Raw genomic sequence first — 20,178 nt, 5'->3', positions numbered from 1 at the left:
ATAGACTAGTTGATCCAAGTTAAAGCAATAACGTAAGACGGGATAAAAGCCCGGGGAATTTGTTTGAAACAAATATATTGCACAACCAATTATTTTTAATGCTTGCAAATCGGTTCTCATGCTTGCAACCCACAACTACTATTTTGTGAGATTGCATTTTCCAGCACGCCGAGACGGTGAGCTTTATTTACTCCGATTTTTGGACTACCTTTCCCAAAATGCCAATCGAATTGCAGAGGGAACCACCCAGTTCTATTACAATGGTAGCTACCGGTATTAATGACACTCATCAAGAGACTGCCTTTCCTTTATTTTGAAGACGTCTTCCAATTCGTCGAAAGCCCTTAGCAAGAGACCACAAGGCATTCTGGGAAACGTAGTTCCTTTTCCGGGAGAGCGTGCTTCGCGCCACTGGGGCGTGTCCTCAAGGGCTATATAAGCATCTGGAGGGGCGGTGGGCTGCGTTTGTCTGCTGATTATTGCTTCGTTTTCGGTTTTCTGTGGCGGGTCGTTGGTTACCATCGCCTTTTAAGGTACAAGGGGCTTGAGGCAGGATTTCTTTCTTCCGAGCTGGATAAGCAGGAAGGGGGAGTTGAGCTGTGGGTTCGTGTAATAAAGGGGCGACAGCGGCCGCGATACCAAAGAGCCTTTTCTGAGGCTTTAAGCGTTTATTCTCAGGTCGTAATCTGTGATGTTCGGACACAGCTGTACAGTTTTTGATCCGGTTTTTTTCCCTGTTATTTTTCTCCATTTCTTTGAAACCTCACCAATTCTCTCCCCCCCCCCTTGAGTGGGTTCGTACGTGCCGTCCTCTGCGTGATGGAGGCGGAGGTTCTTAAAAACTGAGACACCACGTGACCTGGCTGGAGTTTATGCCGCCATTTTTAATAGCTATCAATCTGGCGCGCGCCAAAGCGAGGGAGGGGGTGGTGGGAGTAGAAGGAAGGGAACGAGTCACGTGGCCAGCAGTCTTGGCCCATCAAAAGCGGCCGTTGAGATTTGGCGCCGAAAGCACTGACAGGAGAGTCGAGAAAGTGGCCCATTGTCTCTTCAGGTGAAGGCTTCCGTAGGAAGTGGGACGCTTTAAAACACGTTTGACTTAACATGACTTTAAAACATGTTTGAGAAACCTAAGTTATTGTTATTGGTGCCAGTCTGATGCCTTTTGACACATTTGGGCGTATTATAGGGCCTGGGTATATTTATTGTATGGTTCTTGTGAAACTTGACCCCCTGTGGTTTTTATTAGGACAGGAAATGAAACATGCTTGAAAGACTGAAGCTTCAAATGCAGTTGCGCAAAATATATATTTTTTTTAGTTTTTCCAGTAATTAATCACATGCTTGTGTAGGTATTTCAGAGGATTATTTATTCTTTGGTACAGCTTGTCATTTAAAGCTATGGGAAATAGCAAGTTGTCCATGCTGATTTTTTGTCACTAGACTATATATCAGATCACACATGCTTCCTATATATATTGAAATATATAGAAACCCTTTTTAAAGCTTCTTTTAACCAATTGTGAGTTTTCAATTTTAATATTACTCATTATTGCTCTCTTGGCAATGAAAAAGCTGATGATTTGCCACTGCATGAGAACTTAAGAAAAATAGTCAACTTATCTGAAGTAACAAGTTATTTTACACCACACTTAATAATTTGGTAGCCTAAATACTTGAAAATGTGATAAATGCTTGGTGTTTATGTTCCAAATGCCTTCTGGCTAAACTTTGAAAACTTCCTAGTTTGCCTAACTTAAATTTTCAGTTTCAGGATGACAGAAGAGACTTCTGCTCCCTCTACTTCTGCTGACAAAACAGAGAGGTAAGAAATAATTGGATAAAAAACAAACATGTGAGAGCCAGAATAATGAATTAATTGAGCTCTTCACTCAAGCTGATAAAGGTGACAATTGTATTTTGAGCATTTGATGCTTTTGATTTTAGAGCTGGTGTGATGTGGTAAATTTTTTTGTGAAAACCTTTAACAAGGTAACTGGAGGGTATATTATTTGGCCAAACATAGTAAGTATAAAAACTGGTATAAATTGGTAATCTGGAGGAACCATGCCTCTGCTCTGCTAGCTGCATTGGTTACCAGTCTGTTTCTGGTTCTAATCCAAGGTGCTAATTATGACCTTTAAAGCCCTAAATGGCATGGGACTACCTTTCCCCTATTAACATCTACTTGTATTCTGCTTTGTGCTTTATATAATGTTAAAGGTTTTTAAAATTAACTATATTCTAGTTTGTATATTTTCTTTTTAAATTTTGTTGTATTGACCATTGTTAGTAAAAAAAACTATGCAAAAAGTTATATTATGGGAAGACAATATATATTTTCATACTTGCAGTATTGATGTGGATGGGGAAGCCAAGAGATTACTCGGCTTGGGACAAAAGAATCTGGTAATGGGAGATATCCCATCTGCTGTTAATGCATTTCAGGAAGCTGCTAGCCTTTTGTAAGTATTTAGAGCATTCTATAAATCTGCTTTTAAATGGGAGTAGCATGTCGAAGATTTGAGATTATATATAATGGGAGGGTAAAATGTTTACACAACTATAATTTCCTAGATATATTTTTAGTATTTGAAGATTTTAGTCTTCTCTGTTGTAGTTTGCTTTTGATATGTTCTACATAGTTTAAAGGTTCATTAAGACGCTAACATGGCAAATAAGCAGGAGAATAGATTTTGTCTGTTGAGCTACATTCCATTTCAGTCAAGCTGTAACAACAGCTTTATGTAGTTAAGACTAATGCATTTACAGTGAAGGAACAAATCCTTTAACACAGGGGTGTCAAACTGCAACCGGCCCAATACATTGTGCGATGTCACGTGACATCGAGTTTGACATGCCTGCTTTAACACAACCTAATTTACTCAGGCCTTTGCTATCTAGCTCTTTACTAGCTTATTTTTTATCTACATGGCAGTATGAGTTAATATTCAGTACAGATAGGTCTCGACTTAACCACAATTGAATCTAAAATTTCTGTTGCTATGTGAGATATTTGTTGAGTGAGTTTTGCCTATTTTACGACTTTTCTTGCCACAGTTATGTGAATTATTGCAGTTAAGTTAGTAACATGTTTATTAAATGAATCTGGCTCGCCCATTGACTTTGCTTGTCAAAAGATTGCAAAAGGTGATCACATAACTTGGGACACTACAACTGTCATAAATACATGTCAGTTGCCAAGTGTCTTAATTTTGATCACATGACCATGGGGATGCTGCAATGGTTGTAAATGAAAAACGGACATGTCACTTTTTTCAGTGCTGTTGTAACTTTGAACAATCACTAAATGAACTGTTGTAAGTCAATCTGTATTTTGGAGAGTATGTTAATGAGTTAATTTGAAATTGCTTATTATCCCTTAATATAATTTAAGTTCAGTTGAAGTAATTTTTAAAAAATGGGAGAATTCATATCTAATTTTTCTTTAGGGGCAAGAAGTATGGTGAAACAGCAAATGAGTGTGCTGAAGCTTTCTTTTTTTATGGAAAATCACTTCTGGAGTTGGCAAGGTAAGTTGATATGTCCTATCACTTAGCCAAGTGAACTTCAGTATATTCATTTAAAATTTAACCAGTCAATAATTCATACAATTCTTATTGCTACTGTTCACATTTGCTTTAGTTCTTCTGTGTGCGAGACTCTTTCTATGCCACTTTATTTTCCAAGAAAGACCCCAAAATCATATTTTCATAAATGTGTGTGTGTGTGAATGAATATATATTCATACTAAATACTTGCTCTGAAACTAACTTACACAAATCTTCCAACAAGTCTCAAGTCACCAGAATAGATTTTATAGATATTTTATTATTGAAGATGTAGTATCAGAATCTAATAGCTTTTTCCTAGACCTAGTGTAGAAGTCTGTAAATATTTATGAACTATACTTCTAAAAATTGGAAAGATACGGTTTATTTTATTTGTTTGGGTTAGTTAATCTTGGATACCTCCATTCCCAGCTGTTCTTTTTAATGAGCCATGTATTTACTTTCCAGAGTAAAACTATGCAACATGAAATGAGGGCCAGTTTGTGTTATGCTATCATAACACTGAATTCTTCCAAGTGTTCCTAGATTAAACATGTAATTTATTAGAATTTGAGCACTGAACTACCTGAATAAAATATTAATGTTTCCATTAAATACTGGTTAATGACACAATAGCACAAGGTCTGTAAATCATTTCATCAATTAATATTGTTGTCCTAGAATGGAAAATGGGGTGTTGGGAAATGCTTTGGAAGGAGTGCAGGTGGAAGAGGAAGAAGAAAAAACAGAAGACTCAACGGTAGAAAGTGCTGATAATATAGATGGTATGTAGAGCTGTCTTAATGCATTAAAGAGATGCCAAGCTGTATGTATTCTGAATGAATATGAGGCATGAATTGAGATTGTTTGTCTTAAATAACACAAATTGTAAAATTTAAAATTACAGTAATTTAGTAAGGTCACTTAAGTGAAAATTGCAGTACCTAAATTTTTTTGCTAAATCAATGCTTCTATTAAATTAAAATCCTGCCACTTGTTCTTCATGGGAGAGAGTACCAACTGTTTTTTCTTGATGAAAACCTTGATTTATATACTTGTTTTAGAAACAATTGGAAGTAAACCTTAAAGAAAATTTTTGAGATAAAAATCCAACACTTGGGCTTGCAACCAACTCATATATAGCGCAGTGCTCTCTAATCTTATTATATAAGATTTGAAGTATAAATTCTATTGTAAGTATAAATGAAATCCACTTCAGAGAGTGAATAATTGCTTGTCAAATTTGCTTAAGTCCCTCTGTAGTGGCTTTCCTCTGCAATGTTTGGTGTCTCAGAAGCTTGGCATCTCTTGCTTGGCTGTTAACTCCTGCTAGCACACAATTCATTGCTTAAGCTCCACTGCTTGCAGTTCATAAATGTTACAGAGGTGCTTGTTCTTAAATTAAAAATAAGCATCTGATATTTTGGCAACAAGGTGTTAGTGGGACATAGGGTGGGATGTGAAGATCATAAATGCTTATCACTAAATTCGAAGATTTCTTTGTGCTTCATCTTCCTTCTTCATGTAGAAGAAGCAAGGGAGGAATTAAGAGATCAGGTATATAATGCCATGGGGGAAAACGAATCAAGAAAAACTTCAGAAGAATCTCTGGTAGAAACTAGAGCACAAGTGAAAAATAAAGATGCAGAAGTGGAAGAAGTTAGAGAAGAAAAGGCAGCTGTGAATATAGACAACAATCTTGGAGAAAAAGAAAAATCAACCAAGCAAGTAGAAGATATGCAAGAAAAACAGATCAGTGAAATAACTGTGAAAGCTTCATTAGAAGGTAGTGCTGCTGCAGAAGAAAAGCCAGAAGAGATAGCTGGACAAGAAAAACTAGCAGCAGAAGAAACCCAGGAAGACATTGCACTTAAGAAAGCATTGGTTGTAGATAAAACTCCTGGGGAAGAAAAGCTAATAGTAGAAGAGGCTGCAGAAGCAGCTAGTGGAGACAGTATACAGAAGGAAGAGACCGCAGAAGAAAAAAAGCTAGTTTTACAAAAGAAAGAACAGAATGAAGAAAAGCTTGTAGTTTTGGCTGTTGAAAAACATCCAAATGCAAAGCTAGAAAATTCAATAATAGAGACATCAAAAACTTCAGATGAGACAGAGGAAAAAGAAAAAGCAGAATGGCAGGCAGAGAAGGGAGAACAAACACCTGTGCCTATTATTCAAGAAACAGACATGGTTGACGGACAAGAAAACGTGGATTTGAAAGAGGAAGAAAAATTGAAAGAACCTATGGCTTCAGGGAAAATGTTGCCTACAGCTCCAAATGAAATTACTTCTCCAGGGGTTGTTGAACAGTCATGTGAAACAGAAATTGAAGAAAAAGCTGAAGCTGCTGCTAAGGTAGAAAAGGAAGAAGAAAAGGATCACGAGATGGGAGAGGGAGAAGGTAACAGGGATAGAAAATACTTGTGGGTGGATTTTATTAGAATGCTAACCCAAGTAAAACACTAATCCATTCAGAATTCTCTTTGCCTCGAATGAGGGAAGGGGTGTAGCTAGGGAGAAATACAAAAGTGCACAGAATAGCATAATTACTCCCCCCCCTTTCCCCCCAAGACAGTTAACTGATGGACATAGGAAAATTATTGCTTGATTTGGGGTTATTGTTAGTCTAAAAAGCAGTGGCCTATTAGAGAATGCTGAATGGATGTTCACTGCATGCTCTGATTTTGCAAAATTAACCCAAAGCATAGCTTTTCTCCTGTCATTTTATACCAAAGCAATAGTACCATTACATTAAGATGTTGAGATTATAGATTTATGCTAAAAAAATAACAGTTTGCTATCATCTAGAAATATCATGGTGCAACTAGCAAATTCATAATTTTCATGCTTTTTTTCCTGCCTTATAACATTTTGGAAATTTATCTGTTCAGTTTTTAAGCAGTTAAATGTCTTAATAATTGAAACTATTTGCAAAATATAATTGATATATTAAAAGAGGCACGTCAGTAAGCTTATTTCAGACTTTGCAGAAACTTCAAATTCTACTTCCTAAATGTTTTTTTTACAAAGCAGATTGTATTTAGACATTTAAATGAAAAGAACCAGTAAGATACAGAAAAATACTGTTTACTTGCTCTGTAAACAGCACATTTTCTCAAAAATTGCAGAGTTAACAATTTGAACTATCCCATCTTAATCCTTTTGGAATGGGATCCATTGTAAATAATCCTCGCTAGAGAAACTGATCAATGCACTGAACTGTTCTAAAAGTTAATTTTTATTTAGCAGAGCCAAGTACCTTTTACCGTTTTCCGTTTATGCATCAGAAAATTTAATATAAATAGAAATGAGTTAACTTTGGTTAAAAAAAAGTAGAAGTATTCTTCAAATTGAATCTTTAATCTGCAGATATTAGTATGAATGTTTCCTGAATGTCTTGACAATTACAAAACAATAGCATGCAGTTGAGTTTAGAAAGACTGTTAAATAATGATGCTGTAAGAATAGCATTGAATAAAATAACCAAGTAAATAGCATGCCAATAGTGTATATAAACAGGAAACTCCTCTTACAGAGACAGAAGGGTCAGAAGAAGATGATAAAACTGAAGAGGAGAAAGAAAATTATTCTACAGCTGAAGAAAAGGTGAAGTATAAATCAGTATTCAGATCTATTAAAAGCTATTAGATAGAGAGATGGCTCTTCTATGGTAAAACTCCTTAAGAAATATTTTCTGGTTATATGAAAAAAGATAATCTGTTCTAAAGCTGTGTGAAATCTTCTCTTAATAAGTGTATTTCTATGAGAAAGACTATCATTTTCATAAGATTCAGTGGAGAGTCCAATATTTATGATGGTTGTTAAGGGATAGGAAATTGGTAGTATCTAATATGACTAATAAATCATATTCCTTCAGGAGAGTGAAGAAGATGAAGTTGGAAACTTAGAACTGGCTTGGGATATGCTGGAATTGGCAAAAGTAATATATAAAAGGTTTGTCTTGGAAGTTCTAATAAAATAATATCCTTAACTATACTACTGATGAATGTTATTACAGTGTATTTTCTGATTTGCTTTTTTGGTCTAGGCAGGACACTAAAGAAGCACAGCTCCATGCTGCTCAGGCTCATCTAAAACTAGGAGAAGTTAGCATTGAATCTGGTAATTGACTTAAAGTTGTCCAGACATGCTATTTCTGAAGTGTTTTGCATGTTGTGACTGTATATGAGAGCATGTCTGTTATGCATTGCCTATCAACCTTTCAGTCATATTTTACATTAAAAGTATACAAAATTGAAGTAGCATAAACTGAAGTATTTCATATACTGTTTTGACAAGTTTGATATGCTTTTATGTATATTATACATTGAAAGTTGTAATTGTTTCTTTTTTTATTGTAATCTAATTACATTTGTATAGCTGGCATTTTTTTCACTGTTCTAGCACTTAATTCCTAATTAAACTGATACAGATAGTCTTCAACTTAATGGAGTCTCCCCACTGCAGACACAAGTTATGACGGTCACAAAGTAAGCTGTCACATGACCAATCTAACTGACCTTTTTGCCATGGTTGTTAGGTGAATCATACAGTTAAGTGAATCCAGTTTCCTCCTTTGACTTTGCTTATTGGAAGCCAGGTGGGAAAATTGCAAATGGCGATCACATGACCCCAGGACACTGCAACTGTCATAAATACATGACGGTTGCCAAGTGCCCAAATTTTGATGTAATCATGGGTATACAGCAGTGGTTGTAAGTGTGAGGACCAATTGTAAGTTATGTTTTTTCAGTGCTGTTGTAACTTTGAATCGTCACTAAGTGAACGGTTTTATGTTGAGGATTACCTGTATGATGACTGAAGAAGGGAAAAAAGGATAACATGGAGAATGCATATTGTCTTGTTAGCTATTAAATTCCTGGTTTGCAAAATTATAATTGTACCTCTGAACTGAGTCTACTTGTCTCCAATATATGATACAATTATTTTCCTAAACAAATGTGAATATTTTTCTATATTGCTTTTAGAATTGAGTTTGTCTGCTTTTGGGATAATGTTTATCATGATTTTCTGGTGTCTTCTACAGAAAACTACATGCAAGCTATAGAGGAGTTTCATTCCTGCTTGACTCTTCAGCAGAAGTATTTAGAAGCCTATGACCGTTTGCTTGCAGAGACTCACTACCACCTTGGATTGGCATATCACTATAACAATCAGTATGAGGAAGCAGTGCTGCAGTTCAGTAAATCAATGGAAGTAATTGACAAAAGACTGGGTAAATCAAAACAGAAGTTCTGCATCCTTTTAATTATGTTTCTCCATTACTGTTCCCTGTTTGTTTCGAATTTCAAATTAACATTGGGTGCAATTTGCCATTAGCTTCCTTCGACAACTTCCATAATTTCTGATTTTGGGGGGAGTGAGGAAGATTTTAGAGAAGTGGATTTTCAGCTACAGAAGATTCTAGAAAGAATGAGTTATCTAGATCAATTACAATCCAGTTTTACACCTGTGTGGAAGACAGAAGCATCTTGTTCTGGTATATGATATGAGTAGGAACTTGAAGAGAAAGAAATTGTGAAGCACTGTGAATGTGATTTTGCTCTTTTCTGAATGTGTGGCTCAGCTCTGTCTGGGGAAGGGAACAGTTGATCCCTTGGTTATTTCAGTATAGGGTGACAGTGGACCTGCTCTCATTGTCTATTATTCAATGTCTGTTGAAATTTTGGAGGAAATTTAACGTGATGAAGTATCATTAGGTTGGTACATAGTTGCATATAATCACTGTGGAGTTGTTGACGCTGTTTGGAGTATGTAAGGGACTGGATAGACCAGAACAAGCTTAAATTTCAGTAAGAGTTTGATCTGGGATAGAGTCACTCTTTCCCTGAGGGAACAAGTCCATGTCTTAAGTGAAACGCAGGTGGAATCTGTAGCCAGGAGACAGGTTTTGCCCAGCTTCAGCTGATGGTATAGTTGCAAGCCAATAAAAACTTATGCTGTAATAATAATGATAAAGATAAAGTTGGAAGGGACCTTGGAGGTCATCTAGTCCAACCCCCTGCTCAGGCAGGAAACCCTATACCATTTCGGACAAATGGCTGTTCAGTCTCTTCTTAAAAACTTCCAGTGTTGGAGCATTTACCGCTTCTGGAGGCAGGTTTTCCATTGGTTAATTGTTCTAACTGTCAGGAATTTCTCCTTAGTTCTAGGTTGCTTCTCTCCTTGATTATTTTCCATCTGTTGCTTCTTGCCCTGCCTTCAGGTGCTTTGGAGAATAGCTTGACTCCCTTTTCTTTGTGGCAGCCCCTGAGATATTGGAACACTGCTATCATGTCCCCCCTCGTCCTTCTCTTCATTAAACTAGACATACCCAATTCCAGCAACTGTTTCTTATATGCTTTAGCTTCCAGTCCCCTAATCATCTTTGTTGTTCTTTGTACTCTTTCTAGAGTCTCAACATCATTTTTACATCACGGTGACCAAAACTGGATGCAGTATTCCAAGTGTGGCCTTATCAAGGCATTGTAAAGTGGTATTAACACTTCACGTGATCTTGATTCTATCCCTCTGTTAATGCAGCCTAGCCCTGTGTTGGCTTTTTTGGCAGCTGCAGCACATTGCTGGCTCCTATTTAAGTGATTGTCTAAGACTCCGAGATCCCTCTCACAGTTACTACTATTGAGCGAGGTACTCCCTATACCAGTGGTTCTCAACCTGTGGGTCGGCACCCCATTTGGGGTTGAACGACCATTTCACGGGGGTCGCCAAACAACGCAGTCCGCCATTTTTTCCCCCTTTTCCTTAGCTGTGCTACTCCCTTTTATTCTATTGGCTTTTGAAAGCCAATAGAATAGACTCTCTTGAATAGAGTCTAATTCTGTTGGCTTTCAAAAGCCAATAGGAATTGTTCAGGCTGTCTCTGCCCTGCTGAGCCCGCCAAAAGTCTCATTCTGCAAACGGTGCCGCACCAGTTGAGTAGTCCTCGACTTACGACCGGTTGAGTAGTCCTCGACTTACGACTGGTTGGGGGGGGGGTCACGGCATTAAAAAGGTTGAGAACCACTGCCCTATACTATACCTGTACATTTGGTTTTTCTTGCCTAAATGTAGAACTTTGCTTTTTTTACCTTTTTATCTTTTTTTCACCTTACTACTATGTATTTAGTTTACTGCAACACGTGTACATTGGGGCTTTCTTCAAAGATGACTCAGAAACTACATTCAGTCCAAAATGCAATGTCCCACCTGCATCTTTAGTAATATCTGCTCTGGATTTTGGTTTTTTTTTATTATTATCTTGCATTCAAACTGAATCCATTTTGTGTGCTCATCCTGAAAAGGGCTGTTGAGCATCCACAGCCTGCGTGAATTGAGGCTAATAGAATATCTTCGTGGTGTAACTTTAATGTATCCATATATGGGAACGAACATTGTCACCTGAGATTCAAGATCACAATTCCCTGCTTTCACAATACCTTTAAGGCTTTGTTTTGCAACAGTTCTATAGTGCAGCGGCACCCAGTCTTTTTGGCATCAGGGACCAGTTTCACGGAAGACAGTTTTTTCACTGACTGGTGTGTGTGTGTGTGTGCGCGCAACTGAATCCCACGCATGTGCAGTTTACAATAGGGTTCACTCGCCCACGGATCACCAACTGTGTGACCCAGTTCCTAACAGGCCATGGACTAGTATCAGTCCAGGGGATGGAGACCCTACCTTAGTGGATTATTCCATTGGATTGGTTTTACCTTATAAATAGCTCAGACAAATTACAGGTAGTTCTTGATTTATGGCAGCAATTGAGGCTGGCAGTTAAGTCATAAATTGTGAAGGTTGGAACATATCCTTTGCCATGGGCCAGGTTTTGCCAGAAAGTTTCTGGGAAAGCAACCATAAATAGTGGTTACATGGCTACTGAGTGTGCAAACAGCTATAAATGCAGCATCATTACTGAATGTCCAAAATCTGGTCATATGCCCATGGAGACAGGAACTTTGAAACTGGGTTGTAAGTCCCAGGGGTATGTATATTTGTGTCATAACTTTAAGCGACCAATTGTAAATAGAGGACTACCTATGATAAATATAAGGTATTAATCTCAGCTTAACAAGTGATCTGTGAACCATGAACCAATCTCTTTCTGGTTTTGTTGTGATAATTGAAATAATTGTGGTTTGTTTTTACAAATGAAAAATTAATAGATCTAAATTTAATAATGATGATGATGTTGGAAGGGACTTTGGAGGTCATCTAGTTTAACCCCCAGCCCAGGCAGGAAACCCTATACCATTTTAGACAAATGGCTGTCCAATCTCTTCTTAAAGACTTCCAGTGTTGGAACATTCACAGCTTCTGGAGGCAGGTTGTTCCATTGATTAATTGTTCTAACTGTCAGGAAGTTTCTCCTTAGTTCTAGGTTGCTTCTCTCTTTGGTTAGTTTCCATCCGTTGCTTCTTGTCCTACCTTCAGGCGCTTTGGAGAATAGCTTGTCTCCCTCTTCTTTGTGGCAGCCCCTGAGATATTGCAACACTGCCATCATGTCCCCCCTCGTCCTTCTCTTCATTAAACTAGACATATCCAATTCCAGCAACCGTTCCTTGTATATTTTATCCTCCAGTCCCCTAATCATCTTTGTTGTTCTTCTCTGTACTCTTTCTAGAGTCTCAACATCTTTTTTACATCGTGGTGACCAAAACTGGATGCAGTATTCCAAGTGTAGCCTTAAAAAGGCATTGTAAAGTGGTATTAACACTTCACGTGATCTTGATTCTGTCCCTCTGTTAATGCAGCCTAGCACTGTGTTGGCTTTTTTGGCAGCTGCAGCACATTGCTGGCTCATATTTAAGTGATTGTCTACTAAGACTCCGAGACCCTCTCACAGTTACTACTATTGAGCAAGGTACCTCCTAAATTACACCTGTCCATTTGGTTTTTCTTGCCTAAATGTAGAACCTTACTTTTTCACCATTGAATTTCATTTTGTTAGATAGTGCCCAATGTTCAAGTCTGTCAAAATCCTATATCTTAAGCCTGTCTTCTGGACTGTTGGCTATTCCTGCCAGCTTGGTGTCATCTGCAAATTGAGGAGTTCCCCATCTATCACCTCATCCAAATCATGTGCTTTGTGCCTTTCTTGAGCCAATGTTTGGTTTAAAATCTGGGTTTTCATTATAAAGCTATTTTAAAAATCAGTGGGTCAATTTACAGAAAATTGATCAGTTATTGCTCTCTGATTTTGTTTGGGGGGGAGTATTGTGTTTTGTAATTCTGTACCAAGTGATAATATGGCCAAATTAAATGAATTGTTCCTACAAAATACTAATGGCCTCCTATATTGTCACCTTTTTTCAGTTATGTTGACTGAGCGATTAAAAGCAAAGGGAGAAGGACCAGCTGAGGATGAAAAAGAAATAGAAGAACTCAAGGGCCTGCTTCCTGAAATCAAAGAAAAGATAGAGGATTCAAAAGAGTCTCAAAACAGTGCAAGAGTGACTGAACTGGCTCTGAAAGCAACTCTAGTGAGTTCCATCATTGTTTCTGTTGAAATAAACAGATTTTAAAATGTATCAAGGCAAATAAATCTATGCGCCTACAGGATGTACTTCACTATGAAAAGTGATTAATAGGTCTGAAACCTAAAATCTGAGCAGAGGATCTTTAATATCACAGTGACATATAATTGATCTTGACATTTGAATGCAACATGAAATAACCATGTTTCTGTAGATCTTATTTATAATTGTCACTGAAAACAAGATTAGTTTACTAAAACTAAGGATTTAAAGATTAAGCTTTTAAATTACCTTGCAATATTTGTTTTTAACACTATTCAGATATACCGTAAATGCCGGCGTACAAGGCAACCCGGCGTATAAGACGACCCCCGTCTTTGGCGCCGATTTCAGCGCTCGCAGAAGTCGCCTTATACGCCGGCATTTACGGTATTCAATATTTCAGAAAATGCCTTTTTGCCCTAATCTGTTTTTTTTCCTGGAGTTTCAATAGAGGCTTTCTAATAGTATCTTAAAAGGATTTATTTCTTTCCAGGTTGGTGGATCTTCTAGCTTTTCACAAGGGTCTGAAAGTAGTGCAACTTCAACAGTAAGTGACACTAGCAATAGCAATTATGCCATTATAGTTAATATTTCATAGAAACTTCAACTGTTTCTGTAATAGATTCCAGCTGGACACAAAACTGATGGAGCTACAGACATCTCCCATCTTGTTAGGAAAAAGGTGCGTATTCTGTTAAATAAATGCAATTCTTACTGGCTTGTAGCTAATCCTGCATTTAAAAAGTTAAATCACATTATTTTTACAATTTTTATATATCCTGCATAAAATCCTTTCCACTGGGAGCCAGTCAGTCTGGGAACCATCTAACTTCCTTAATAGCTTTGATGGTTTTGTGCTGTGCAGCACCCATCTTATTAACGCTGGTTTAATTTCAAAGCTTGATTTTGTGGGTTCTGCAGGCACTTCAACTTGCCTGTGTTAAGGACCTGCAAAAGTATCCATGGTAGTCCTTCAGAGCAGAAGTCCCCAACCTTTTGGGCACCAGGGACTGATTCCATGGAGAGAGGTTTTTCTGTGGACCAGGAGGGTACATGGCTTTGTGTGCTGCCCACATCCCATGGATAGGACTTTACTTGTCTGTGCAGACCAGGCATGCCACAGCCTGGTATCGATCCACAGACCGGGGGTTGGGGACCCCTACTTCAGAGTACAAAGGTGACATAGCATCCGTAGAAGCTGAACTGAGTTCCCTTATTTTAAATGGAAATGGAGAATTATTCACTAGCATTATTCAATCTCGAATAATCTGCTTAGCTATCTTTGTATTGCGGTGTTCTCTGAGCTTGGTTGTTTGCTTGCAGACGTCTTATTTTGTTTCCTAGTCACTTAATAAAATATCTGCATTTTAATCAAGGACTCTGCAGTTCAACCCTGAGCTACATGTATTCTCTTCTATTGTATGTTAGGACTACTATATGAGTTGCTGAGCAATATATCCATATTGTCCTTTAAGTCAATTATTTGATTCTCATAATTAAATAATCTCCTTTTTTTTTGAACTGCTGGTCTAATGTTAGAATTCTGGTCCTAAATTTGCTCTTTAGAGTAATATGGAGGCTAAGTAACTTGAGGTAATTAACTTTTTAAATTTTCAAACAGTTGAAGAGGACCAAATAAATGTTCATGTTGTTTGTAATCTTGCTTAATTTAAAGCAGTTAGCAGCTGCTATTTAATAGCATATGGATAATAATAACTAAATATTCTTAAGATTCACATTTAGAGTTCCGCTTGATGAGGACTAAACAATTTTGTCTTCAGAGGAAACCAGAGGAGGAACCTCATCAGGGAGACATTGAAGCTAAGAAATCTAAATCAGAGCCGGCTGTCAATGGTGGTGGTGATGCGGCCCCCAATGGAAATGAGGTTGTAGAGAAAATGGAACAGGAGGTGGGCAGTTCAGTCAGGAGTCACATAAATTGAAATAAAGAAAAATAATATTCCTGGGCATTTTTTTCTTGACTATGTTTAATTGCTTGCTGGTTTTTTCCCTAAACATCTTGAAGTTGGAAATATATCCATGCTAAAACACATGTTGATGTATCAGATCTAAATAGAAAACCTAATTTGTTGGGAGCAAACAACCAGACTCACATATGCCGAGTTCTGCCTATAAGGAATTTTTCAGTCTGGCAGCCTACCCTTGAGAACAATTATATAAGACTCCCAAGAAATTTAGGGGTCCTAGTCCTTTTGCGGTTGTACAATGAGTCCAAGCTAACTGCACTTAATCCCTTTCCTTGCCAGACTTCATGCTTCCCAACAAAAATATAGCAGTGTGTACTTCTTGATAATTGCTACAGTTTATACATGGATTTAAATCTTGAGCTTATTTAAGTGCTATTATGCAAGCATGTGTGCATATTATGTGCAGCAAGATACTAAAACAGGATTATTAAGCACTAATAGATATTAATATCTTCTATCAAATTGTCTATTTGTTAGACTTACAAACTGTACCAAATCCTTTAACAATGCATGAATTAATTAGCTTTCTAAAAGAAATATATTTATTGAACTTTTTCTTTTTTAGACAGGGGGAAGACCACAAGTTGAAACTGTTCAAAGTACCGTATGATAGTTCTTTAATATTGGACATGCTGCCTCCCAAGGATTATGGGTTTTGTATATAATGTATTTTTTCACTCTTTGGCAACTTTTTGTATTCAATAAAGATTGTACTCAAACATTAACATTGTCATTTTAAGATATGTAAAATTAAATCTTAAAATCTATTAAGTTAGTGTTCTGGCTTCAAATTTGGGTTATCTGCCTTACATGCAATCTGCATGGTAGTTACTTATTGTCTGGGTTTTTTTTTTAAATACTTAAAAGTACTGTTGAATCTTACCATTTTGGTACAGTAAGTTTCTCAAGATTAAAGTGGGAATCTTCCAAAAAATCTCAGATCAAAATAAGTAGATAGGAAAAGAAAAATGTATGAAAAAGTATGTTTTTAAAATTCTCTAGTCTAAAATGTGAGGTTTCTGTTTATTTTAAAATTGTAGTTTTGTAATTTCATAGAGACAAAGTGTCAGGATTAGGACAAAACCTCAGTTTAAGAAATCTTAGGAAAGCATAAGATTTACTAACTAAAGGAAAACCCAGGTGGAGTCAGAAAGTTTGCACATAGTCCATTTTGAAGGATTACTACCTAGTACTCAATAAAAGAGTGATTCGTAAATTGTCATAGCTGAAAAACTACTCAATAATATGAACTTATTGAATCCTGATCCAAACAGAAATATAGGCTCTTGGATTGTAGATAGGACAAAATCAATGGCTCTAAAACTCCTTTAGGAATTAAATGTGAGACAATGCAATCTTACTAGTAACAGTGTAAAATCTGAAATGTAGTTTTAACAAAGTACCTAGTTAGCAAGAATTAAGGGAAAGATAAACTTCCTTCAAGAAAGCTCTTCTATAATTGTATCATGCCCAGACAACAACTTTTCAAGAGAAATAACTGCAGATAGTTTGCGTTGCACTGAACCAATCATTGTCTCTCCCTGTAGATTTGCAAACCTCTAAGTAAGCGCACACAATATGCTTTTCTGTGTCTACTCTGCAAGCAAATGCAATTTTTTGATTATTTCCTGGAGTTAAAAATACATGAAATATTTTTCATCACTAGCCTTATTGATAAACATTTTTATCTAATAATACATGATACATTTTTGGCTTCTTGTTTGCACCAAGATAAAATAAGACTTGAGGTAGAGCTGAGTGAGACACATAAGAAAGTAGCATTTGATGGGAATATAAGAATTTGGAAGATTTACTAATAATAATCATGGCATTTTATTAATATGGGCAAATAGAGATTTTGAGACATGTATCCATTTGAACCTTGTACCTGAACTGTCGTGGACATTTAGGGCTTCTTGAGATAGCAGCTTCAATTTCAGACTATAAAACTAAAGTATACTGATGTAATGGATTTCTGACTGAGATTTTCCTAATTTTACATTTACTTTACCAAGAAAAGAAAAGTTCAGCTAGAATGTGATGGTAGTGCAAGCATTAAACCTATTTATGCTCTGAAATGTTTGGGAGCAGGCTTCCATTGGTCCAGCAGTTATAAATAATTGCAAAATACTTTGGCAATTGCAGTATATGTACGTAAACAAGGATATGTGCCTACCAGTGATCTGGTACAGGGGTCACCAGCCCTTGGTCTGTGGACCAGGACCAATCCGCAACATGCTGGAAACCAGGCCACGCAAGCAAGCAAAGCCCCATTCACAGAATGTAGGCAGCACACAAAACCACACACACCATTTGGTCCACAGAAAAACCTCTCCACCGAACCAGTCCCTGGTGTCCAAAAGGTTGGGCCACTGATCTAGTATATCATTGGTTTTGATACTGAGCTACTTCAGAAAAGTACAGCTGTAGTGCAAATGTTCTGCACTTAAGAACAATTGTTCTGAGTAGGAATGCTGTGGAAAATACATTGTTTCAATTTCTTGTGTTGAGATTTTTTTTGTCTATAGAATCTAGATAAATTTTATTCTCTTGATATTTGGCAGTTCTGTATGTTAGAATACAAACTTGAGCCTTACTTTACATGAGAGACTGATTGTTGGTAATTTGAGCATTTTTTAGTATTGGAATATAAATTGATATTTTTCAAGTCCTTTGGATGGCTAGAGAATTCTGGGAGTTAGGGTCCACAATTTTAAAGTTGCTAAAGTTGGGAAGTACCGCTCCAATGGTATTTTGCAACATTTTATATAACTCAACTCTCCCTTGCTTTCTATAATTTTCTTAAATAAGTTTTTTGTTCTTTCTTGTTAGCTTCTATTTCTTTGCAACACTTTTTTAGCTTTATCTGTCTCTTGTTGCTGTTCTTTGGAATTCTGCATTTATTTGGTGTACCTGTTGTCTGTCAACTAGATTTTTTCAGCTATAACGGGTGTCAAACTCACCATATCACGTGATGTGTCACGACGTATCATTACTTTTTCCATTGCTGGCAATGGGGTGGGCATGGTTTTGTTATGATGCATCCGGCAGGTAGGCCAGCAGTTTGACATCCAACTATAGCATATCTTGAGTTATAAAAACTAATCTTAACCAAATCTTTACCATGTAATCATGGAATATTGCTGAAATTATATCTTGTTTGTCTGATTATTTTGTTTGTTTTAAGTTAAAAGTAATGTAAGAGGTTGTTTGAGAAAGAGCTACAATTAGCACCTGGTCTTGCTTTTGCTGATTGAAAGAGTATTTCAATCTTGCAGAATATATATATTACTTTGCTTTCAATGATGTCTATAGAGTCAGTTTTCTTTTAGGTTATAGGAAGAAGGTATTTTGCTATAAATATTGCTTTTTCTTGGCAGAACTGTTCTGTGTCATGGTTCATTTCATAGACCAAGGCCAGATTTTTCTGTTATTCATCATTTCAGTCACAGAGTACTATGGCATCTTTTTCTTTTTGGTGTTGAATAGATGTGGCAGATCATCATAAATTCATTCAGCTTTGTTTCCTTTATATCTATGATAATTGATTCACTTGCCCTGGGCCAAAATTGAGATAATTCTATCATTTGGGGGTTATATCAGAACATCAACATTCTGTTAATAATGACGATAATTGGATTTCTTTTATGATTTTCTTGTTCTCTTAATATGAAGTGGTTCAGTTTACTAATTCACACAATGTCAAAGTTCTCAGTCTTGCTCTGACAACATCATGTTTGCCTTGGTTCATGATTTTGACATTCCATCAATGGTATACAATGATATACATATCCTTGCACTGCTGGATTTCTTTTTGCATATTTTTCAGGCATATTGGTGACAAGATCCTTTTGGCTTTAGTTTAATGACATCATAAGTACCAATAGTATTTGTATTTTCCCTCTGCTCCTCCAATAGTTTGTTGGATAATTTCTAACATCTTCCAATATGCTGGTGGTGCACTGGTTATGAATGTCCATTGGTTTTCTTAACTATACTGGAATGGATTACTGCTTCCTTTTCAGTGGATTGCATTTAATCTGATTTTTCATCTGTGACTTGCCCATTGTAGCTGACCCTCCTGGAAATGTATGTTCCAGTTGGTACAACTTATAACAATAATGGGATGGACAAGCTCCTTCCTCACTAAAAACTAGTAGTCTGTGAAGGGAATGTTCCAGGAAGAGATTTTTTTCAAAATAATTTTATCTTTTTTTAGGTATGTACTTTTCAAAATATTTCACCAGAATAGCTGTGCAAGGTAAAGCATACATCAGAGCACTGTTGTCAGAGCATCTAACAATCTGCACTCACTCTGGCAAGAAAAAAAAAAATCCCCTGTGGCAGTTGGCCTTCCCCCCCCCCTCCCCAGAGCTACCTTCAGGGAATTAAGTCTTTAGTTAAATCTGTTCCTCAGATGTGTGCTTGAATGAGGATATTACTTGAAGAGATTGGTTTCTGTGGTAAAGAGTGCTGAATTTAATCTAAGTTCCTTTTAAGAGAGCCCCTCCAATCTCAACTGCCCATCCAGCCCACCAGCATGCACAAAACTGCCTTGGCATGTTCAGTGGCTACTTATTCCTGCTGCACCATACCAGGAGGCCTGGGTCTTCTCTCCCCACCATGTCTGCTAGGCTCTTTCCAGCCTTAAGAAAGATCCTGCTGTTAGTTTCCTAGTTGTGCCTCGCATCAGCTGGGCATACCTGTCAGCAGCTGCAGAAAAAGGCAAAAGTAAAAAAATCCAGGAATTGTGGGACAGGGAAAGAATCCCCCAGCATAATGGGATAAGGAAAAGGCCAGGGACCAGTGGTGGGATTCAGCCCGTTTGCACCACTTTGGCAGAACCGGTAGCTAATTTTTTTGTTGCCGAGGCCCAGAATGGATTTCCGGAAGCAGCATCCACAAAGAACCTGTTGTTCACATATTTGAATCCCACCATTGCCAGGAACTCCCTGCCCATGGCAGATTTCTGCATGCCAATGAGCACCGGGGGGGGGGGGGTTCTCACCCCCTGAGGCACCCCTATGCAATTGCTTAACTGCAATTGGGAGAGCCAGGATTGCAATCTAGGGGAATGGTCACATGGGCATCTCAATGACAACTTCACTCAAGTTGTTTAAGATC

At 37.2% G+C, this 20,178-nt stretch overlaps 1 protein-coding gene across 4 annotated transcripts; it reads left to right on the top strand.

Annotated features, from left to right (window-relative positions):
- Positions 1–380: 380 nt before the first annotated feature.
- Positions 381–15,779, top strand: LOC120310789 (nuclear autoantigenic sperm protein). 4 transcript variants are annotated; one of them, XM_039349578.1, is made up of 15 exons: positions 381–533; positions 1,769–1,825; positions 2,355–2,465; positions 3,453–3,533; positions 4,233–4,336; positions 5,080–5,949; positions 7,084–7,154; positions 7,426–7,502; positions 7,597–7,670; positions 8,596–8,784; positions 12,864–13,030; positions 13,560–13,613; positions 13,689–13,748; positions 14,848–14,976; positions 15,620–15,779. In XM_039349578.1, the coding sequence occupies exons 2-15, from the start codon at positions 1,776–1,778 to the stop codon at positions 15,662–15,664; spliced, it is 2,082 nt and encodes a 693-aa protein (XP_039205512.1). In that variant the 5' UTR covers positions 381–533; positions 1,769–1,775; the 3' UTR covers positions 15,665–15,779. The 4 variants fall into 4 exon arrangements, with proteins under 4 accessions (XP_039205512.1, XP_039205513.1, XP_039205509.1 ...); XM_039349579.1 differs by having other exon boundaries at positions 415–533; positions 1,775–1,825; XM_039349575.1 differs by lacking the exon at positions 381–533 and adding an exon at positions 974–1,054.
- Positions 15,780–20,178: the final 4,399 nt, after the last annotated feature.

The sequence above is a fragment of the Crotalus tigris genome, unplaced genomic scaffold (assembly GCF_016545835.1).
Source record: "Crotalus tigris isolate CLP2741 ecotype Arizona unplaced genomic scaffold, ASM1654583v1 scf7180000018299.754606, whole genome shotgun sequence".
Lineage (NCBI taxonomy): Eukaryota > Metazoa > Chordata > Lepidosauria > Squamata > Viperidae > Crotalus > Crotalus tigris.
Note: the sequence above shows the minus strand (reverse complement) of the source record. Positions and strands in the feature narration are given on the sequence as shown.